General features: G+C 43.5%; 1 protein-coding gene across 4 annotated transcripts in view; it reads right to left on the minus strand.

Moving 5' to 3' along the window:
- GUCY2F (guanylate cyclase 2F, retinal) overlaps positions 1-24452 on the minus strand; it is a 54002-nt gene that overhangs the window by 18100 nt on the left and 11450 nt on the right. For 3 of the 4 annotated variants that reach the window (XM_040584376.1, XM_040584375.1, XM_040584378.1), the window contains exons 6-18: positions 20952-21048; positions 20020-20154; positions 18474-18554; positions 17269-17445; positions 16194-16350; positions 14700-14849; positions 12387-12535; positions 10983-11146; positions 10498-10690; positions 10183-10357; positions 5170-5268; positions 2750-2844; positions 1615-1700 (exon numbers count right to left, since the gene is read on the minus strand). In XM_040584376.1, coding sequence (XP_040440310.1) covers positions 1615-1700; positions 2750-2844; positions 5170-5268; positions 10183-10357; positions 10498-10690; positions 10983-11146; positions 12387-12535; positions 14700-14849; positions 16194-16350; positions 17269-17445; positions 18474-18554; positions 20020-20154; positions 20952-21048 — 1758 coding nt within the window. The remainder of the gene's footprint in view (positions 1-1614; positions 1701-2749; positions 2845-5169; positions 5269-10182; positions 10358-10497; positions 10691-10982; positions 11147-12386; positions 12536-14699; positions 14850-16193; positions 16351-17268; positions 17446-18473; positions 18555-20019; positions 20155-20951; positions 21049-24452) is intronic. The other variant, XM_040584377.1, reaches the window with a different exon arrangement.

Consider the following 24452-nt stretch of genomic DNA (forward strand, 5'->3'; position numbering starts at 1 on the left):
ATGTTCAGGATCCCCTGATCCTGGATAAGTGGGGAAATTTTTTACCTCCTCTTATTGTCCCCCTGGACCTGATGTATTTTCTGTCATTTACAATCCCCATGTTTAGAAACAGCTTGTGCCTGCGTAAATCTGACTTTGGTACACAGAGGACAGGATCTTTGAAGGTTATGGAAAGAACCTCAACAGTCAACAGTGGCATCGCACGTGACTTTTAGATGGCAAAACCAAGATGAGAAGAACCTGCTTTCAAGGTAGAAGTCTTGGTGTGTCTTTGGTTGCATTGTAAGTCAACCAGCCTTGCTGATCTGGCAACACTCCTCCAAGTTTCACATTGCATCATTGCTATCAACTCACATTACTCAATAGCTCATTTCCATCAACTATTAAACAATAAAATACCTCTAAGCCTAAGAAATACTGCCTCTCAAAATTATCTTCCAGCAACCTTCTATCTTCCACACTGATTGACACCCAAATAACTTAAAAGTTATGGCCCAAAATACTGTAGTATATACTACTTGCTATTACTACTGTAATACATGCTACTACAAGAAAGCTTTGGGAAAGCACTGAGCATGTGGCTTGCCCTGTATGGAACTGCCCAAGTAGGTAACCATCATCTGCAAAAGGAGATAAAACATCTTCATTTTACTAAGAGGAAACGAGGCAAAACTTAGAAGGTGATTGCTCAGGGGAAGTCAGAGTCAAAGTGAAAACAGGCCCTGTTTGCTGTCAGACATCTGCAGGACCTCTTTATAGTCAACGAAACAGGCATCTTGCAAAGGCAATTCATCTGGTAACACAGACGTCCAAGCAGGCCAGGTGAATCAGACCCCTGAGCAGGTATTTCTCTTTGCTGTCTATAAAGGGAGTCAAGGTTGACTACTGTGGGTGACTACACCATTCTTGTCAAACGAATCCTACTCCTGTTTTTTAATGTCCTGACCACAACATCCTTTCCAGGCATACACAGCACGTGACAGCTGAGCGGGGAATACTCTATTTGCAAAGGCAGGCATTGCAAAGCTACAAAAAAGTCTTAATGAATGTCACGTGCTCAGTCTCTGCTCACCATTGCTTGGATGGAGGTAACATCATGAAGTCTTAAATTACCTAATGGTGCCATATTTTTACAATACAAAGTCTCCCTACTGTTCTGTTCGAATGAACAGTGCTACAGGGAAGAAACATCTTTGTACGGTGAATGAGGCTGCTGTTTTCTGCAGGAATTTGATGGAAGGAGAGAAAAGTCTGAGTGTCACCGTAACACTGATGACACCAGAGACCTGGAATTGACCCCACCTGTGTGTCTCCCATACGCACACAGAGTAGGAAGGAGATTCAGGAAGGAATGCCCTAGTGCTCAGCCTCCAAGGGGCTATGGCAGAGAAGCAGCAAGTTTCCATGCCACTTCTTGGGAACCGTGATTGAGGACAGGAGTTGAAGAAACCGAATCACTTCTGAGTCCCAGTACTACACCTGAAAATGTCAGTCACCTAAGGAAAATGATGCAGACTTTGCAGACAGATAGCATGGGAAGACAGATACTCAGCCTGTGAACTCCAACAAGGACCTTTTAATGAATCTGTTGAACAGTGATGAAGTCACACTTACCCTGGCTTTATTTCAGGAGGTTTAGGTAAGGGCTTCAGAAAGCCTTTTTTCCCAACTAGCCAATATGTGTCTTCTACTCCTTTACCCTAAAATAAAAACAAAAAAACTAGATAAAGAGCAACTTTCTGACCACCTGCTGCTCAACCCGTAACTTCCTCACTGGGTTTCTGAGGGCTTCACGTATATGCAGAGACAGAGAGTGGCTGGAAATCTTGGGCTCATGGTTCCGGGATCGTTTCAATTTCACTATGCTAAAAGAGGATGCCTTTTCCAAACTGTCATCTGCAAATGACCCTCATTGATCTGGGTCATTGAAACTACACAGCTTAACAGAAATGGGAAACTACAGGATCTCTAATCATCTTGTTTGGCAGCACTAGCATCACTAATTGAGAGATTTTACAACTCTTTCTGGGCTGAGTGTGAGAATAATAACTTCCTCTCCCATTACTAATGATTCAGCTTTTAAGGTGAGATGCATCTGTTGAGCTGTAGGCATCTACATCAGAATCGGTCACCCTTGACTGAAGAAGTGAAGAAAAGCAGACACTTCCAGGGCAACATTCATCTTCACATTAAACTGGACCCTGAAAGTAAGTCAAGTTAATGGTTTCCTAAAGTGCCAATTTATCTCTACTAATTCTGCAAAGGTTTCTTTCCATTAGCTAAACCTGGAATAACTACCTCAGATCTCCACCTGCAGACACGTGCACTTAGGTGACCTGATTCCACTTGCGAAAGATTATTGAGGGACCTGAGGCCATATTAAGACCTTATTGTAAGTGTTCAAGGCAAGCAAAGCTCATACTTACATCTATTGAATATGTAAGGGAAGAAGTGACGTTCTGAATTATATAGTGTTGTCTTGTTTGGGCACTGTGAAAAGTAGCAGTTTCCATCAAGGGTGGACTAAATAGAGTCCTAAATGAATACTTAGATCCAGCACATACAGCTGATTGCTCAGTCCCACAGTCCTTCAATAATTACCTCATGTACTGAAACAACTGATGGGGACAATTTGGGAAGGATCCAGCAGAAGAGTGGTGGATGAAGGCCAAACAAGAACTTAATAGAAAAATTCCTTAAGTAAGAAGATTCCCCTGTGAAGCATTTCACACAGCCCTGATCTTCTTACCTTCAGTTCTGTTTTTCCCCTAGGTATGATTTCATAGCCTTCATTTAGACTCCGAAGCGTATCCACTGTACTTTGGCTGACATGAATTCTGTAAGCTGGGAATGGAAAGCAAAACAGATGGATCACTGTATTGCACACACGCTGCAAATTCCACACTGCTTCATACTAGCAAGGAAAAATGCTCCAAAGCATGCGGGCACGTAGCTGGTGTAGCTGTGTGGTGCTCCTCTATGTAGTTTGATGCTGATGTATGGATCTCTCCAGGCAGGGCTGTAATGAGCACAGGGTGAGAGGAGACCTGCACTGGGGACTTCCCGGAGAAGGATACCAAACATGCTAAGTGTAGATGTCCAGCTCTTAGTAAGGATGGCGTTTTTTTCAGCAATATTGTCAGCTGGAATAAAAAAATGCCATATTTCTCTCTTGCCACAGTGTAACTAGGGAACAAGAAAGAAAAGGAAAATAACCAACTGTCCTGCTCCAGATATCCAACGTCATTTGGAAGCTGGGATGAAGACCAAAGAGATGGAATTTTTAAGGGGACATAAAAATGTGTCTGTGCATCTAGATCCATCTGGGTTTTATCAGAAATTGACTCCATCCAGAGACGCTACTAACAGTCTATGAACAAAAAGGGCAAAGATGGAGATCTTTATTAAATTCCCATCTTCCCCAGTTTGTTTTACAGCCATTACTGGAACTCACTGAATTTTGTTGTGGTTCTGCTGGTTTGAACAAGCCAGAGAATGTTTCTAAAATATTTTTCCCCAAAATAGTTGTCTTTGTTGTTGTTCTTGTTGAGCTTTTATTTCAAATGTGCCAATCACATTCCCTTCCCTCTGGAAGGGTGGGGAATGAAACAATTAATATTTTTTTCCAGAATAATCAGAAGGAAGAACAGTTCAGCTATGCAGAGGAAGACCACATAGCTTTGAGCTGCACTTCCTGAGACATTGACTTACAATCTTCCTATTACTGTGGATCTATATAAATTTCTATTGATGTATAATAATGCTCTTGTATCTGCAGTGCTCCTGCTGTCTATGATCTCAGGAGACACTTTCAAGGCTCTAAACCTTGAGATTCTTCAAATATCTGTCTTGCTATTAGAAATCTGCTGTCAAAGTATTCCCTTCTTTCCACTGCTTTCCAAATGCAATGCAAGCCTTTTAAAATAAGACAGCCATTATCACAAGAAAGGCAATTTTCCTTAATTAAAGATTAGATTAATTGTTATTCCTAATTAGTCTAATCAAAACCACTGGAGCTAGGGCTGTTTGAAAGACTGAGAAAGTTCCAATGCAGCATGTATACTGCAACATATTTCTAGCCTGGCAAGACCTCAGGAGTTTAATATTAAATATCACAGACTTCATGTAGCTTGTAAACTAACTATAATAGGTAATTTCTTAGAGCCATTGAAAATATCAAAAGGGATATCAGAGATCAATGATTAAAATGTATGAGATGTTGCCTTTGGAAACCAACTTGTACTGACAGCATGAACATCAAAAGCAAATGCAAAACACATCCACTGCAAAACACTGTCCGCTGCATCATCCACTATAGTTTACATATATATCCTTGTCCTAGCCAAGGACAGCAACAAACAGCAGATATGTGTATACATAAGACTGAAAAGTGGGTAAATGTTCCCCACCAGCTCTTTTTACAAGTCTAGAAGTCTCCAGCCATGGGACAGTAAGAACCAGCTGAGAGGTGGTACTGTCTTATCTGCTGCAGCTATTGGCTCTGTGCATGTAGACTTTGCTTTTACAGCTGGAAGCCTCAGGAAAACAAAGGCGATACCTTGAGGGAAAAATAGCATTAACATCAACCCATCAAGAAAAAACATCAAGAAAACCTGAAGAGGAAGGGAAACCTAATGATTGTGTTAGGACCTGCCGACACTTGTTTATGGAATTGTTATTGCTGATAAATGAAACCATCACAAATAATGCCCTTCATGTTACAGGACAACATTGCATGTGGTCTGCTTTTCTCTGCCTCCAGCATGATGGAAGAAATTCCTGCATGTGCTTCTACCCTTGCTTTGTACTGGCCATGGCAGGTAGTGCATTATTTTGCTGTGCAAGAACAGCTCTGAATAAAGGGTTCTCAGCACTGACTGAAAGCAAGATCCAACCTACGCAGAAGAAATCTAGGGCAAGATTAATGTTGATTTTGGCTGATGGAATCCAAATCAGAGCACCATAGGTGGAAGGCAAGGCCTTAAAGGCTAACTTACGATGGCAAAGTCAATGCCCTCCCCTTCTGGCTGCTTTGAATTTTGTCATTTTATTTGCCCCTTTCTTCACGGTTGATTCAGTTGCAATGCTTATAAGTAAAGATATGCATTTCTTCATCCCCCCTGAGAATTTATTCAACCACCCACTCCAGGGACTGTCCCAAATACTCACGCAGGCCTGTGGACTCCATTCGTGACGCCGTGTTCACCGTGTCTCCAAAGAGGCAGTACCGTGGCATGGTAAGCCCCACCACTCCTGCCACGCAAGGCCCTGAAAGACATGTCATCTGTATAACCCTGATGGTACTGCACAAATCAAGGGGCTCACCAGCAGACAAATCTCATCCTCTCCTCCGATATTCAAGAACCACTTGAGAATACAGGAGAAGGTTTTTTAAAGATCTCATTGTCCTTAGTGTTTGCTACAAGTGATCAAAAATCAAGCATTGCTCTGCATTGCACATTGGTGTTTTGTGCCTGAGAAGGGTCTTGTGTCATAAGACTTCTGTTCACCATCATCTGGCAGAAATTTGTTCAGAGTTCATGGGAGCTCAAGGACTATTGCAATTCATTTTAGAAAGACCTCCTTTTCCATCCAATGAAACTCAAGTTCAGATCCTGTGATATGCCCCGTGAAACAGGATTGAAAATCAGCTTTGGAAGTCTAGAGATGCTGGCAGTAAGCTGGACCACCCTGTGACCCCTCCTCGGAAAAGAAGACATCATTAGCTCGCCTGTCTAGCCAAAACCTGTTTATTTTTCCTCTTTCTCATTCTTTAGATGAGATCCACTCCCTTCCAAAGTAGCTCCCAAGGAACCCATGCCAAGTTCTCAGAGAGAGGTATGTGTGCAAGATTCATATGAACATGCACACACAGAGAGATAAAATGCGTAATGGCCAAACAGCACAGACAACTGTCATCTGGGACATTTGGATTAGCTAATGTTTGGACCATGTTCTGAAGGCTGAGATGCTAAATTTCATCACCCACATTTTAAAATATCAGGCTTGCAAAATAAATGCAAAAAAAAAAAAAAAAGATAAAGAAAAGAAAAAAAGAGAATGCTCTCAGCAATGTAAGGAGGTGTGGGGCTTCCTGCAGAGAAAAGAGACCTCTCTGTATTTTCCATTGGATACATTTATGTCATATGTATTTGCAGGCTCTGCCTGCCTTTTCAATTTCATGATCCTTCTGGGTTAAGATTTAGCAAAAATGAAATCTAGGAAATCTTCTCCAGTGCAAAGATACAAGTGATTTGAAGTAGCGCATCATCAATATCTGAAATGATACTATAGATAAGGTTTCTCACAATATAAAAAGGTGTAAGTTAAAATGTTGTAGGTTAAAATAATGATGATGATGATGATGATGATCCAATTTAGAAGTGATCAATTACTTGTTTTAGGACACTATTTTTACTGTGATTTTTAGCTTTCTTAGTTACAGAAACTGATTCTGCATATAGTTTTCAGATACATCTTAAAGACAATGAAACTCCATAGCTGAAAGCTATGGGGAACTTTTCAAGGACACCTCTTGCTGTGACCTCTCAAAAATTGTTGCTGCAGAGTCAAAGCAACAGGATTGTAATATAACTGACAGAGGATGCAAATTGAGAGGTAAGGCAGATTTTAACTCCTGCCTGGTAAAGCGTCATTTGCTTTAAGATTGAAAAAAAAGACAAAGGAAAAATGGTTTGCACCAAAAATGTTACAAGGACTTAAGCACTATCTCTGGCTCAAACACAACATTCAGGGACTGCTGGAGATCAGGAGAACCTGATTTAACGGTGTTTTTTTACTGCCAGTGTGCTGTGCAACCTTGGATAAGACACTTCTCCCCAGAGTCTCTTCTGATTTAATTCCTATCCTTATCAATATACACTAATTTTGTTCAAGCTCTTCAGGGGAGGAGCTATAACCACTAGAGGAAGGTTTTTCAGGGTCTAGTCCATAGGCACTTCTATAGGACAACTACAAAGGCACTGTTGATACTACTGGGTCAAGGACCTAATGCTCACCTAACTGGTCCTTAATGTGTGCACAATGACGTGGCATGTGTATTTAAAAGGGTCTTGTTGGAGACTTTTTAATTCATGATTCAATAAGAGCTTTCCCTGAGAAAACATTGACATGGCATCACCTCTCTTCATCTTGTGGTGATGATGTGACAGCAGCACTCTGAAACCTCAGTAAGGATCAAAGCTCCTTCTGTAATAGGTGTTTCAAAGACACAAAAAAAGTGGTTCTTGTCAAAAAGCAGCCCTCAGTGAGGAGGATTTGATTTTGTTTTAAGAGGCACAAACAGAGAAGGCTGAGCTCCTGCTGTAGTTGGTGGAGGGCAAGTCAACGCAGTCAACTGAGCCATGAGAGCCTTTCCACTCCTGCACTGAACAGCTCTCCAGGGCCTACTTATATGTCCACCAGCTTTCCACCAAGCACAAAATCAGTGCGGGTTCCCCAACACTCCTGGAAACACCTCCACGTGGGTACCTGAATTCAGGTTTCCTACTCAGTCAGTGAGTAAGTCAACCATCCAATCACTTCTGCAAAGCTCAAAGCCTAGGATAGGCAACAATTTTGGCGTGAAGTACTACCTTTCTAGAGTACTACTTTTAAGCCTTTCCTCCTGTTGCAGAAAGCTGCCAACTCAAAACAAACCCTACAGTGTAAGCATGCCTGAAGGATTTCTCCGTGTTGAAGGCATCCAACGGTTAATTTACTCGCTCTCTTAACTGCCTGTGTGTGTTCCCCTTTGTCTAGACAGCTTCAGCCAAGGGCTAACAAAAACTTCCAGCAAGAAATCTCCCACAGTAACAAGTTTCAGAGGAAACCAGATACCCTGTGATGAGAACGTTATGGCCTCGTTGTTTAATTACACAGGTTCGCTGATTTGTTTTGAAGTGACTCTTTGCCAGGCCTTGCAGGGTCAGTTAATGAGTGGTGCTGGCTAAGAGTCTGCAACAACCATCAGTGGTGCCACAGAGGTTAATAAACTTGACCAAAGCGCGGGGCTGCCTGCCAGAAAGCCTGACTCTTCTGCCTCTGTGAAAAACCTTGTCTTCTCACCACTGCTCTCCCTGACTGCCCAGCTCCAGCCCAGACACAGATGGCGTGGAAACAGCTGAGCCAGCTGAGTTTTTCTGGACATGCAGTAAAGTCAGGAGAGCAAGCCAAGACTCCAGGGTGCATTTAAAGCAGGGCAGAAACTGCAGACTAAACACTGGTCTTCTTGTCCTCTTTGCCTTACCCATGCATTGCCACAAGTGGACCACGGGCATGGGCTAGCAGAAGTTCCAGAGGTGCAGTTCTCCATTGGTGGGATTGGAGAGGCATGGGCAGTGCATACCCAAATGCCACACACTGCTTTTTCAGAGAGGGGATCATGAGGTCTTCTTGGCACTGGTTTCCAGAGAGTGGTTGGCCTGCAAAACTGGTGGTCACACCCATTCTCCATCCTTTTCAGGACAGTGAAAGTGTTAGCCAAGCCCTCCTCTCCTTCCTCAATGTTTTCATGATGCTGGTGATTCCCTCTTCATGCTTCTTCCCTCAGGAGAAATGGGGTCTAGGGTTAATCAAACTCTGCTGTCAGCTCAGTGGCTCAGGGAGCTGGTTTGCTTTGGAGCATGCATTTCTTGCTGCTCCCGTGACAGTGTGATGTTGCCAGATCTGTGCAAAACAAGATCTGGCTTCCGCTTCTTCAGGAAGAAAGCACCAATTCCTCCCCCTCTTCCTCTCACACCCTACACAACAGCTCATAGAAACACCACTTTCCAGATACCCGGCGTTCATAAAAACAAGAAAATACGTAACTGACCCATGTACACTTCACCTAGGGATAGATTTTTGGCAGGGTGCATGGAAGACACGTTGCAGAACTGCTGTCAACAGGCAGCAGCAGCTGTTGCACACCAGATTCCTCTTTTCCCCAGTTGACAATGCTGCTGGTGCTCCAGAGACTCCTGCTCAGGGCAGGACAAGCTGGGGCCATAGTATCATCTAATTTTTGCTGGAGTATAAAACCCACAGTGCTCCTGCAATCATTCTTTAACACTTCAGATTCTGTGAGGGGCAGCTAAGACCACCAGACTGCAAAGAAAATAGTAGGGAGATGAGTTTTCAGAAATAAACCCAAAAAAGAACTTGTGTGGTCTAGCAGATACGACATACTGATTTTAGCTCTGCCTGTCACAACCCTGTTCTTAGGATATTCTGGGTGAGATACTTCCTTTTCTCTGCTGTTGTTTCACAATGTGTACAACAGGGACCAGGATATTGACTTTGTAAAACACTTGCATGCCAGAGCTGCAAAAATGTGGGCATTATCAGATAGGCAGAAGGATAAAACACCCTGTAATACTGGGTCAAACGTCTGAACAGTCTCATTCATTGTTTGGCTTCCTGCAATGGGCAGTACCTGGCACTTCAGTGGAAGGCACAAGAAGTCTGATGATGATCAGCTGGGAAAAAATCATTAATGAATGACTATGGCATAAAATTATGGAGGCTCATATCTCTTCTAAAAATATTGATTCTATGATAACAGCAGATGTCTTTCCCTCAATTTAAAATCCAGTCATACTTTTGCTTTTATGACTGCAGTCCTACTGGGGTTTTTTGTTTTGTTTTGGAGTTCATGTACACTTTATATAAAAAAACCCCAACTTCCTCATTTCTTTTTCAGCAAGCCACTTTTCTGTTAATTGAATACGTTATGACTTCTACATTAGAGATACTGTCTTCATAACAGAACTTTTTCTTACTAGCTGTATCACATGTTCTTCCAGTTATGTCCTATCCATGTAACTCTCCCCAACCTTTTCTTCTTACACTCTATACGCCTGTTTTTCTGTCCTTTTTCCTTTCAGGACGGTTACAAAGGCATTGCTGGATGTCTGTGTCACACCAGTGAAGAGCCTATGGCACATCAAAGAGCCACCCTTACAACAAAACCCTTGGGACTAACATGTCTGATGTAGTCCCTGACTGTGACAGAATACACAATTCCCCCCCCAGATTATACAGAGTCGTTTTCCTCCTTAGTGTTCGTGCTTTGCTATGGAAGACTTAAAGGCATCTTCTAAGACCACTTGTTTTGGGGTGGGCAGAGGGAAAACATTCAAAGCTGGAAATACCATTGCAGAGTTCTTTGATGTTCAGGCACAGGAGAGAGTCACTGCCTACCTGTGTGCAGGCCGATTCGTATCCTGAGGGGGATGTCTGGCATGTGTCTCATTTTGAATGTTCCCACAGAGCTGAGGATGTCCAGGGACATGTTGGCTATCTCAGCTGCATGCTTGTTTCCATTGCGTTTTGGAAGCCCTGAGGCAACCATGTAGGCATCACCAATTGTCTCCACCTAGCAAATAGCATTGCATTAAAAATGTACGTTAAAAAATGAACAAACAAATTGAAAAAGATGGAAAAGAGACATAGAATGAAACTACAAGAATGTTTGAACCACAGACACTTTGATCCTCATGCGCAGGTACCCCTCACCTTGTAAACGTCATGGTTTCCAAGAACAGCATCAAACAGTGTGTAAAGGTCATTTAGGAGGTCAACTACTTCAATGGGTTCACTGAGGGCTGAAATAGTTGTGAAGCCCACGATGTCACTGAAGTAGATGGTCACCTGGTCAAAATACTCCGGCTCCACTGTGCCACCAGTCTTGAGGGCTTCCGCCACTGATCTGAAATAACAATGCAAACAAAGACGACAGGGCACAACCCCTTTTTGCAGTACATGCCCAAGAGCTCAGACACTCTTGTCCTCAAAAAGGACAATCTTGTGCTTGAAAAATCTTCCACTAAATAGAAGGTTCTATATAGCTGTAACAAGCATTGATTAAAGTTTCTTACTTTGATTGGAAGGTGCTTGCCAAAGTTGGAGGTCAGATCTGCAATCTTGCTCCCTTCTGGGGAAGAGTTTTGTCCACTCTAGCTGCGGGGTTTATTTTTACCGTCTAAAGTACTAGTACTTACGGGGGGAGCATTTGGGACAGTAGTTTTTCTGTCTTCTGTTTTTCAATCTCTAGCTCTTCAGTCCTCTCTCTGATTAAATCTTCCAGGTTGCTCGAATACTGCTCAAGCATCCTGAGCATTGAGTCAATTATATTGGTCTTTTTCCCTTTGTTGATGGTTTTGAACTGTAAAATCAAACTGGAGAGTTATTTAACCATCTCCTTACACCATTGCAGCACGCTAAGTTTGGAAAGGGACAAAAATCAAACACTTCTTTTAAAGGGATAATGCTAAAGACTGGCTTTGTCAGTGGCAAGAGTTCAACAATAAAGGAAAAAGGCAAACTGGAGGGCGAATTTGCAGCAATAACCATGGAAGCTGCCCAGGAGCATGTTGCTCCTCTATGAACTTTCAGTGAGGGTTAAGTGAAATACCACCTTCAATGAGATGACAGCATGTACGGGAGTTGTTACAGAGGCCTACAGTGCTGCAGATTTGCACTCTTGTTTATCCCATGACCATCCTTTAGAGTAATTTGCAGCCCTTTGCATTCAGAAATGCAAGTTTCAGGGCATTAGCCACACTTAACAACCTGCTGATATGTTACTGGTGTTAAATCCATCTTTGCACACTGGCATATATGTGTATTACCACCTCCCATCCCCAGCACCACACTGAGTCGACCGTTCTCCTCCTGACCTGAAGCTGTGCCTCTGGATCATTTGGATAATCTGTGACTTCAGAAGCTGCCTTAGACTCAACAGTGGAGTCACATGGATGTAAATTTATTCACAGTTTCATAGAAGCAGAAGGTAAAAATTACGGATATTAGTTTACCTAGTTTGACCTTATAAGAACTTAGGAACAGTACTACTGGATCAGACAAGGAGTTTATTTTGCCAGTACCTGTCCATGAGACTGCCCGGTAACAGCTGTCTGGGAAAGCTGTTCAAACAGGACTCAGGTATGGTCATATTCCCAGGGATATGCTCCCAGACTCCATCAATCTGCAGTTCAGAGATCTCCTGTGCCAAACGTATCTTTGTGTTTAACAGCCTTTGGTGAATTTTCCTTTTAATCACCTTTTAAATACTTCAGAAGATTAAAAAACGTATTGATCTGAAGGTGCTATCATAAATTACAGATCTCCATGAGACCATCCGTGCAGGTACACTGCAAATGCGAAGACACCAAGCCCATGTCCAGGCTGCTTCACACCTCACATGGTGATGCTATGGCAGCCCAAGTTCAGGACAAGGTGTCAGCCAGTCACCACGAGCCATAAAATAACCCAATAGCAAGGGCAAGACTAGAATTCTGGGATATGTTCAATCATTTTTTAAGGGCTCACTTAAAGAAAAAAAAAACCCACACTTTCCTGCCAAGTGCAAACACAGGATTTCACCTGCTGCTCTATTCACCAACCTTATGAAATACCTCCTCAAAGGTTGGACGACGTTCGGGGGCTTCACCCCAGCATTCCTTCATTATCTGGATACACTTCAGGGGTGCCAACTCAGGGGCTATGTTTGGGCGGCACAGGGGAGGGGGCTTCTTCACTTTCTTTATGATTTCTGTGACAAAGAGAAGAACGGGAAGCACATTGTGATATGGAGGGTCTTGATGAGGGTAAAGGACATAGACCTTTTCACCTGTCTCTTGCTCGCTCCTTCAGCTACCACCATTATTGCTCACCACCCATGTTTGTGTCAAATAAAGCTGGGGTTTCTGCTTTTTTCGGCCAGGAGTCTCTTGGAGGATTTGAAAGAGAAGAGATTCATCTGCTGTCTTGTCCCTAGAGAACCAGGTTATGAGCAATAAAGTGGTTGGATGGGGGAAGGTTGTGTGGTAGATGGATGTGTGAGCCTGCAAGCTTGCATTTAATGAAATTGCCTCTGCGTCTTTCCATTAGGATCTGTGGTCCTCCAAGAGAGCAGAGGGTTATGGCCGAGCCCAGACAGGAAGGATACCAGCTTCTGATGCTTCATTGTTAACTGGGAACCAGTAGGTGGGAGGTTGATGGGAATGGAGACAGTGGAAAATATTTTAAGGGGCAGAGTTTGGGTTCAAAACAATGTCTGGAAAGTGACTCCCTATCCAGAGGTGAAACAAGATTAATAAGGAACCGGGCTTGGGCTTTCAGACCCTGACAATTCTTTAATTTGTGGGTTTTGGATAAAACAGCACTAGGCAAAGGAGCGGAGCCGCAGGTTTCATTGACAGCTGAAGCACAGGCAGGGAAGCGCGGCGTCTCAACCCAACCTTGACTTCAGTTTAGGTATTTCTTAGTAAGAATATCCTGGAGGAAACACGGGTTTTTGTAAGGCAGAACGATTATCTTCCTGCTTAAAAAAAAAAAAAAAAAAAAAAAAAAAGCCCAGAGGGATTGCATTTGAAAGTTTCATTTTGTGCAGTGCAGAGCTGTCAAATGGAGAGAAAACCACCCTCTTCCTGGCAGGAGCCCTGCATTTCCACAGCTGTTACTGTGACTACCCAAAGCTTTTAGGTGTTGACAGTTTACTTTAAATCTCTGGCTCATCCCACCAGTCTTCACCAAATGAACTAAACAAAGCACCTGGCCCAAATATTTCTAGGGGCAGCCAAGGGGAAATGCCTTCCCCAGACGATTTTAAAGTTCACGCCATGAGTGAAAGCTCCTTGAGGATTAGGATGCGATGACTAGAAATTCATCATTTTATCAGGTCAGGAAAATGGAGTGCACTAAGTTCAACATTTGCTGGAGGTTCCCTAGGGGTACTAGGTGGGGGCAACACCTGCGGATTACATCATAGGCTACATCATAGGTCCAGCTCTGAATTACAGAGCAGGTTACATCATAATCTTCATTGTCATTGCATTGTTGCAGCAGCTTGGGGTGCAGCAAGGTCAAGGCCCCAATTCTGGGGGCACTGAACTGGCAGATACTGGATGGCCATACCCCACTTGGTGACTGTCCAGCCCAAAATGTGTTGGGAATCTGCTTTCACTGAAATCAGCTCTTTTTTGATTGATCCCGCTCCCTCCCTGTTTAAGTGCTTGACCCTGACCATGGTGTGTTTGCTCTTCCTATGCATGCATGACACAGTTTGGACAACTGAGAGCTGCACCATGAGCAGTTCCTAAGGAGTTTACCTATTTGCTATTTCTGATAAAAGCCAGCTTATATATGTCATATATAATATATATGTATGTATGTTATATATATAAGTATCACTTTGTCCTCTGCTGAAGAAAGAACCTCTTTAAATAGGGAAGTAATTAAGAAAAAATAGATGGGCAGATGGACAAAACAGGATGCTAGTGAGGAGTGCAGCTCAAAAACTCAGCCCCCATGACTTACAAAAAATGGTTGATGAGTGAGAAGCGAAGACGTTTCCAAGCTATGGAAAATTCTGCTATCAGATCTCACCCCACACTTGATGAAAAGTGAAAATTTGGACAGGGAACTGGAGGTTCTGCAGTGGTCTGACCGCAGGCCAGCTCTGAAGTATCTTGGGGGGGGACTCAGAACCCCAGCCCCACTGACAGCAGTGATGAGTCACGTACTGAGGCTGAGATCGGAACTACACATTTTGATGTTTATTATGGATGTTTTGTTGAAAACAGACTTTTATCACTGTGAAAAGTCATGAGATTGGGACATTATTTCCATACCAATGTTTTACACAAGGGGCTTGGCCAGACATTCTGTGAGCACTGTGCATAAATCCTTAAAAATGTACTGAAATAGTTGCCTACCTTCAGCTGAGAGCTCTGACATGCAGTATGGTGGACCCCGAACAACCACTTCTTGTAGGATGATTGCAAAGCTGTAAATGTCCCCTTTGAACGTGCCTTTTCTGTGCATGTCCGGGTCCCTTAGTAACTCAGGAGCTGTCCAGAGCAATTCTAAAAAATTCAAGAGCATCACTTTTCTTACATTTGAGCTCGGACTATTGCAAATTAGGTGCTTAAATAAACACTTCATTTCAGTCATTTAAAGAAATGTTGGAACATACTTCATTATTCACTGGATCAAGTATTTTGCTTCTTGTGACGTATTAGAAATATTAAACTTCCATCTTGACAAAAAAATTTGCATTTTCAAAATTTAACTCTACCTTTTAAAAAATTGTTGCTTTACAAACAATTTATATCCTCTACACCAACCCTGAACTTCAGCATAAGATGTTTTCTCACCATTGCAAAAAATTTAACACCTTTTTTTGTTTAAAAGTATCACTCAGGCAAAATGTTGGTGCTGAAGCCTGGATTTCTTGTTACAGTTGTCGCTCTTTTACAAACAACAGCTAATGAAGTGTTTTCTGTAGCTCTCCTTAAATGAAAGTAGTTTGTGTAAAAGCAGGTTGTGACAGTCTGAAGCATGATCAGTCTTCATAATCCGATAGTTCAAGTGATGAAAGACAAAGTTATAAAACATACCTAGCCTCATCTAGAAATGAATCTCCCTCAAACTAGGATATTGTTACCCTGGGAACAGTGCAATCTGAGTAATGGGAACAAGGAACATGTAAGCTGCTGCAATATATATATGTATATAACTTTTGTAAGGGAGGAGAAGAAGGTCTTCTGGCAACTGCCCTGAGACACTGGAAATGTGTAGGAACCAGATCCTGTGACAGAGGGATCCAAACACTGCATACTAATTGAAACCAGGTTTTAAGAACAAACTGGGGTACCAGAGGAAACCCAAGGCAATAGCAAGGTGAAAGAAATCTTGTCAGTCTCCAAACCTTGTCCCACGAGATGCTGTCCCTAAGGCCACATGGCAGCCTTTGGTGATTGGCATGTAGATGATCTATTTCAGAGACCTGTGTCATCTTGAGTTTCAGATGGCTCTTTGCATTTGGATTAACCTAAAACTTCAAATGTAGGGTTGGGGCTAAGGATGTTAAACCAATTCCACCGGTCACAGAAACTCAGGACTGATCAGATTTCAGGGGCACTTAAATCCTTCTTCAGCTATGACAAGCTTCAGTTCTGTCACTGCTTACAATAAAATCTTTTTTCCTTATCACGGCACTGCTATTCACCACACTTTCAGGAAGTCTGAAAAAACTTTGCTTATCCTTTACTGTAACAGTGCATTGTATACAGGTAACCAGATGCGGTAAGACAGAGCACATAAATCCTTGTGTGACCACTGGCCTGCACTTGCATTAGGACAAGCATCTGCTAAATCAATGGGCAAACATTTTTTTAAGAAAAATAACAAAACCTTATGGCACCTACCTTCTGGGGATGGCTGAATATATGGGCATTTCTGTGCTTCTAAAAGCTCATTATAACCATAGTCAGTGATCTTCAGCACAAATCGGCCATCCACAACACAGTTACGAGACTTGAGACGTCCATGGGCAAAATCTCGATGATGCAAATACCTAATTCCCTATGAATACATGAAAGATTGAGGCTGTTCCTTAAGAATTATACTATCCATCAGCAAAGACACCAAGTCAAATTGTCACCTTAGATGGCATTAGATACATCATTCACTCTATGTTAAATGCAGTCCTATCAACCCAAGACACTATGGGGGAAATCCAGTAACAGATTAGGAACAAGAATTAGGTTAGCTGCATCCCAAAATAATGCTGGAAAGGACTGGCAACTTTAGGAAAAGTCAAATGCCTCCCTCTGTATCCCTAGGATTCATTGTACTCCGAAGTTGTACTTTTAGACAAGGTTAAGAAGATGGGCACAAGTGGTACCCAATGGTTAGGTCAAGGGAAGCCAGTAAGAGCTGAATGCCCTTACCCAGCTCCCTCAAGGACGGTCAGAAGGTGGATGATCATGGGCTGTAAGAATAGTTCTGGCAGTCTACCTTCTGTAGGTCATCTGTGCCAGACTGGTAGTTCACTGTTTGGGTGAGAACACACGGGATGTGATTGGAAGTGTGTGAACGCTCTTTTGAAGTGATCACATGCATAGCCAACCTGTGGCAAGGGATGGCTACCGTTTGGTTCTATGCTGAATGCATTTCTGATTTATGACAAGAAAGGGCCTCTGGAATGTACAAATTTGTCACCAGATTCATTGTTCTAGGTGATCAGTTCTAGCTTGATGGGTGGTTTTAACTTCTCATCCTGCTGCATGGATGTAGTCCTATTACCCCAAATAGTGCTTCTCTCGGATGGTAACAAAATAAGAATAAGAGGTCTGCATTAAAGACCCTCTATACCAGTACAACTACAGTCACATTGGTTTTCCCTGCATTACTATAAAAATCCCAAAGTCCTGAATTAAATAGCTATGTCAATATAAAAGTCACATGCATGTCACGCCTCAGCAGGAGCAATGGATTTACTTTAATTAGATCCATCACGAGAGAGGACTTAAACATCCAATCCAGTTTCATGTCTTCGTTTCTCAGCAAGTCTTCCAGGCTTCCTCGGGAGCAGTGCTCCGTCACTATGGCAAAGATGCCACAGTCAGAGAAAAAGCCCAGGAACAGATTCACATTTTCATGACGCAGATCTTTCATCTGAAACAAGACAGTGAATCACAGCAAGACCAAGTCAGGTAGACATCGGCTCAGCAGCTTCTCTATATCATTAGATGTCCTTACCATTCTTGTAGTCCCGGTCTTTCACACAAGGATGGGGAAGAAAACAACCTCTTTGCTGCTTACCTTCGGCTGCCCTGCAATCTTTCTAAGCTTTGCTTTTCTTAATCTATCCATTAAGACAAAGAAAGCAAGATAGCAAAAGCAAACAGAACAGAAATGTGTTTTTCTTTAGATGAGCTAGATTGGATCTTTCATTGGGACAAAATGGCTTCACTGGGGTAAATTGAATTCAGCATGTGGAGTCTTACTCCAGCTCTGATCTGATCTGGAAAGCAGTTCCAAGACTGGAAGATCCAAAGTCATCCATCAATGGTGCTTTTGGAGACATGCCCTGGTAAATTTGTTATATTTATGCGCATAAAAATGCTACTTCTATGTTAGGAGTAGCTGCCAACAACTAATGGCCTTGAATTTGGAAAATAAATGTGTCAGCTTGTCATTTAGTAATACAATAATAATAATAAAATTGAAGACTAAAAGCGAACTTCTAATAGGCATCTTAGCAGCAGGCACAAAGCAAATCCCAGAGAAATGCACAACTACGTCTGTGCCACACTGTCATCAAATTATACATGAAAATAGCTGCCAGTGCATTCTCCTGCCCTGACACTGGCAGGGATTATTTCCTCCAAACTGCTCTGCCTTTGCACAAAAGGTCACTTAGAGGACTTACTGTACATTCAGCATTGCACCAGCTTTGAAGTGGCAGGTCCAGGGTGGGGTTTTGCAAGCTGCTGACTCTGCCACGTGGGTCATTGGTGGGTATGTCAGGTGCAATTGTGCATGGTCCATTCCACCAGATTTCACTAGACAAGACTCACTGACAGCCATGGCATATGATTCAACAGTTAAACAGGAGACAAGGAGAATAAAAATACCCTGCCGTCGCAGAAGTGCCCCCGAGCAACCTTCCCTCCACATGCCCCGTCATCCCCTGTTCCTACCTTCCTCAAGACGTTGGTGGAGCTTTGCCGCAGATTGTGAACTGCTCCCGCCTCAAATTTTTTCAGCCACACCCAGTCTCCCTGTCCACAATACAGGTGGGTGAATGATAGAGCAAGTCCCTGAGCAGCAGATAACGTTGGGACCTAGGTCTGAATTCCATGTCCTTGACTTGGAAAGTGTTTGAGGGTTTGCAATTGTCCTGGTTTCGGCTGGGATAAAGTTAATTTTCTTCTTAGTAGCTAGTACAGTGCTGTGTTTGGGCTCTGATGTGAGAACAAAGTTGAAAAAGCACTGAAGTTTTTAATTGTTGTGGGGGTGATGTTTATACTAAGTCAAGGACTTAGTGTGTGCCAGCAGAAGGGCTGGAGGGGCACAAGGAACTGGGAGGGGACACGGCCAGGAGAGGTGACCCAAACCAGCCAAAGGGATATTCCATACCATAGGATGTCATGCTGCGTATATAAACCGGGGGAAGAAGAAGGAATTGGGGGACATCTGGCATTATGGTGTTTGCCTTCCCGAGTCCCTGTTACGTGTGACGGAGCCCGGCTGCCCTGGGGATGTCCGGACACCTGCCTGCCCAGGGGAAGCGGTGAATGAGTCCCTTGCTTTGCTTTGCTTGCGTGCGCGGGTTTTGCTTTACCAGTTAAATTGTTCTTATCTCAGCCCTGGAGTTTTACACTCCTTTCCGATCCTCCTCCCCATCCCTCTGGGTGAGGGGGAGTGAGCAAGTGCCTGCGTGGGGCTGGGTTGCCGGCCGGGGTTAAACCATGACAGCAATGTTCTTGGCAGTAGATGCTTTCTATACTGCACCTGAATAAGAATATCCACAGCAAACCCTCAAAAAATGGACTGAGGCAGGAGCTTCACTTGGATCAGAACTTCATGCCTGAAAGGTGTATTAGTGTCTGATAAACAACAATAAAGTGATTTAAAAAGAAAGTACTCTGCCCAGAACTTTTTTCTGGCATTAATGATCCAGTTGATTTTGCTCCTTTTCAGGAAAAACTGCCATGCCATTTTTTCAAAAAGCTGTGTTTTTAGGAAAGAACTGATGAATGTCATGAGTTTTCTTGGCCATTGCTTCTGCTTAAGCTCCATACTATCCTGTCAGCACTAAGGGGAATTTGATAGCCTTTAATCTGTGTATTTGGATCCTGTCCTGTAAGAAGTGGCCTTATTAGAGATGTCACCACCTAAAGGCTGTCTTGTAAGAAACGTTCTTCATGATGCCTTTACATGGTAATGTCTCTAATATCCTGTTAGTTACTGCTAGAGTCCCAGTTGGAGACACACCTGGCAATGTTACGTATGGATGTTGAATACCACCACTCACATGACTCCAAGTGTCAGAGCGAGGGTCGGGGTAGAGCTGCCTTAGACACTGGCAAGTCCATGCTTGGGAGTAACTTATTTTCACCCTTAGGGTCTATCAGCAGTTCTCCCATCCTGGGTTCTACAGTGCTGCAGCTCAAGACTTTCCTCACTTAATCAGCTCAGTGAACAGCAAGTGGTGGGAGAACGCTGCACGAGGTCCCTACCTACCTCATACAAAGCCACGCTGGAGGTTTCGTGGGTGGCAGCTGTGCTTTTCAAGGAAGAGGAGCGGGTTACAGATTTCAGGCTTTTGCTGTCGGCTCCTATGCTGTTTGCATCAACCAGACTGTCCAAGGTCAGCCTCTGGAAGGCAAGGAAAGCAGGTGCAAGACAGTTACCACCTTTGGATGTAAACCTCCACTCCAGCTCTGCCTTGGGCCATTGATTTCACCCATGCTAGCAACCTCCCAAACCTCCCAAACTTCCTATCTCACCTCTCTGAATACCTCTAAAAGACTAAGGTTGATCCTGTTTGGTACCTTGAAACACTACAGCAGCACTTGTGATGGAAATGTCATGACTGAGAGACACCAGAGGAGGCAGGTGTTTCTCTTTGCATTGCACAAGGAAGTGTCTCCTCTGGAACAAGCAAGAAACCCATATCCATGTAAATGACCTATGCAAAGAGATTGCTCCACAGCAGTCCATATTATTGGCATGGTCCTGGGCATGGGGCTGGTCTATGCCAAATAACAGTCCCCCAGGAGATCCCCAGCTCTGGAAAGGAGCCAGCACAGGCCAGGAATGGTTCCCAGTAGGTGGTCTGGATGCAGACAATTTTAGAGGTTAAGATGGTTTAGCTATATGGACATGAACTATGCTAAGCCATCCAACCTCAAGAACAAAGAATAAGCCTTGGCTGTTAGAACAAACACAGCCAAGGGTACTATTTACATCATTGTAACGGCTTTCACACTGCATGTGCATCTAATCTAAGATTCAAAAACACTCAGCCTATGGGAAATTTTCTGATGTGCAGGGGAAAATGAGACATGCAGAAGTGAAGGAGCTTCCTAGAGCTTCATGGGTATGACAATATCACAGAGCAAACCTGTTTTTGAGTGTCCCACCAGCTTACTTTCATGAGTCGAAGGACTTGCCTTATTATATATCTCTGGGTTGATGAAGGTGACGTCATCCAAGGTCAGTATTATCTTGTTAGGTCCCCTGAATAGCTGGCTGTTCAAGATACTACGCCTGCAAGAGTTGGAGAGTTACCGTTAATCATTTTTAGGTGGGTGCCCAGTTTACATCACCTCTGAGCGCCCCACATCTGGCTTCCCTGCAGTATTAGGAAAGTGCAGCATGTGGTGTGGCAGTGGGGATGGACATGTGTGAAAGCAGTAGACAAGTCATGATGCCCTGGCTTAGAGTGAAATCCCCTGAGTCAAGGGTTATCCAATTCACAGACTACAAAAGCTGTAATCTCAAAGGGTCTCCATCACAAACAGACATCTTGAGTCAATCCGGTTACAAATATGAATTGGTTCTGTATACAATGCGCACTTTGTTTTGCTTGGTTTTATTTTCCATATCCCAAATCATTCTCCATTAGGAGGGAATAATAGGTTTTATTAGACCAGCCAATCTGGCTGGTGAGCACACCAGCCTTTCTTAGGGACTGAAACTGAATCACGGATAATTTATAAAAGACGCCTAGACACAAATTACCATCAAAATAGGCTGGCTGAATCTCTCTGTTGTAGCATAGTGCAGTATGAAGCATACAGCAAGATACCCCCTTGCAATGACTGTCAGCTCATACAGAGGGAAAAGCTGCAGGGGACGAGCAGTTTGGCACGCGTGGTGTAGTGCAATGCGACGTGGAGGTCTTGGAAGCAGTATTGCTGAACCAGGGCTGTTTCTCTTGGTCAGGAATAATTAGATCAAGAAGACCATGCCGATTCAGATCTGCTTCTTCCAGGACATGAGCCAGATGGGTTGTCTATCATACAGTGTGTAACACAGAACAAATGTGCTTCTGGCCTCTCCATAGGATGCTGCTGCCTGTTTTCCAGGGGATGACTCTCTGCACTCGTTGGTAGGCTACCAGATTTGCAGAATAGCCACCAGCAAGAAAGAAAATTCAGTATACTCGTGAGAACAGCAAAGACACTATCTGTTGCTTGACTGCATCCTGCTACTTGCACAGCTTCTTTTGAATTTGCAAGGCAGAAAACTCAACAAGAAATGTTGTACCATCAAGGACTATGTTCATGTTCATGGCACAGTTCAAACAGGCTTACGTCCACTTTGTGCAAATCGATATCAAACACTCCAGAGTTTCATTGTTAGTTTTTAGCTGAGATTCATCTGACAGTAATACCCAACACATGGCTGTTTTAGGGACTCAGAGAAGAGGCCGAAGTCACACCCCATCATTCTGGACCCACTATTTCAATGGACATCGATGTCTAGCACAGAGCACAAAGCACACTGTTATCTATTAGACAGTCAAAAACTCTTCAAGCAGAAACAGAGAAGGGAGAGGAAAGCTCCCCCATTGCCCTCAATGACACTTTTTGTTTAAGGAACTTTGTTTACACCACAGCAGATGTCTGATCTGCACAGACCTAAGACTTTTCCTGATGAGGTGGGCAACAGGACGCCTTTTGCTAGCTGTACTCTAGAAGGAATTCATTTCACAAAATCCCTGTACATCACCACAATTCACTTTTCCATTGCATGTATCACTCTGGGAATTTTAGAAGAACACAGACAGCTTTCTGGAGTTCAGAATGAGCCTTGGCCACACAAGCTCAGGCATCACCTGGTAGTCTTTCTCTACCACTTTGTCCCAAGCCACCCAACTCATCTTCATGCAAAAACCTCATCGCATATGTACCTTTCACCCTTCCACGTGAAGACCTTGCTTGGTCAATCTCATCCTCTCACACAAGCATGGAGGAAAGCACACCTCTGCCAAAAGCAAAGCACAAAGTGTGGAGTGACTCATTTAAGCTCATGCAGAGCTAAGCCTGGAGTTCCCACATTTGAACTCAGACCATGCTGTGGTTTAAATTTAGTTCCAGACATGCCCTTCCCTAACATAAATCAGTCTGAGTCATTCTAGACCTTTTTTATTTTTTTTTTCGTCCCTTGCAGATGGCCATACATCTTCACTCATGACTGAGTCTTCCCAAGCACAGTCTGGTACTTGTGGAACAGATTACAAGTAGAGTAGGCAGAAAGACTGTCTTTTATTTACTTAATTGTAGAGGCTGGTGGCCAAGTAATAGATCAGGGTTTTAAAGTGCGGGTGGATGGAGGCAACCTCCTCAGTGCCTGCAGTTGTAAGATATTAGAAGCAGCTGTGTGTTATAAACAGGGGGGCTGTTTAGGGTGTTGCTCGCTGGGTGGCCTTATATAATCTGTGTTTGGAGGGATGATTCAGGAGTGGAGAGAAAACATGTTTTGGGATGATCTGAGAGGCAAAGCTGGATGGTGTAATCCAGGAAACTTTGCTCTGCTGAATTCATTGCTGCTGAGTAAATATGCCTTCTGATTTCAGTCACACGCTATATAGGCATCAATAAGGAGAGAAAGATTATTTCAGGGGGCAGTTTGGAGCAAAAGATTACCTTAGGTTATGGCCATAGTGTCCTTGCCAAAGAGCAACCCACAGGCCCTGGACCAACAAGTCCATGACACCTTGAGTCGGGACACAAGCATGACCTATGCAATTGTTGGAAACTCTCCCTTCTCCAGCAAACTACTTAATTTGCTCCAAAGATCCTATGCCCAGACCAATATATATGCAGTGTGAATGACCAGGGAGCTGGACTTGAGTTCAAAACAGGGAATAAATCAGCTTGGTAATAAAGAGGTACCCTAATTAATTGCTCTGAACCTTCTCTAGAGATATTATCTCTCTCTTTCTCTTTAGTACATGGAGAAAGTAAGGAGGTTCAGCCTAGGTGCTTCATAGAAAGTATGAATATATTAGGGACAGAAATTCAGACAAGAATGATCTGGAGAAAGAAAAAGACATTTAACGTGGCAGCCCACTTGGTCTCCACCCCAATGTTCTCAAAGCAGATTCCCATCTTTGGGTTTTATGGCATACTTTGAACTTCCAAAGTGATAGTCACTTTCCTAATGATTCAGAGCCATCATCCAGCTAATCCTTCCAGTAACAGACTGCAACATTCTTCCAAACCAGGACTGGATAAAGGGCAAAATGACTGCTCCTGGGACTGCAGAACCAATGTCCGCAGTGCTCAAGCCACTATCACTTTAAAAAGTTGTATTGGGTTTGCATGGCAAAGTTTTGGTAGTGAGGAGGCTACAGGGGTGGCTTCTGTGAGAAGCTGCTGAAAGCTTCCCCTGTGTCTGATGGAGCCAACACCAGCCAGCTCCAAGATGGGCCCACCACTGGCTAAGGCTGAGCCCATCAGCAATGGTGGCAGCACCTCTGGAATAATGTATTTAAGACGGGGGGGAAATCTGCTGTGTGACAGCAACTGCAGCTGGAGAGAGGAGTGAGAACATGTGAGAGCAACAGCTTTGCAGACCCCCTGGCCAGGGCAGGAGGAGGCAGGAGGAGCTCCAGGCACTGAGCAGAAATTCCCTGGCAGCCCGCGGTGAAGCGCATGGTGAGG

Source organism: Falco naumanni, chromosome 2 (genome assembly GCF_017639655.2).
Source record: "Falco naumanni isolate bFalNau1 chromosome 2, bFalNau1.pat, whole genome shotgun sequence".
NCBI classification, from domain to species: Eukaryota; Metazoa; Chordata; class Aves; order Falconiformes; family Falconidae; genus Falco; species Falco naumanni.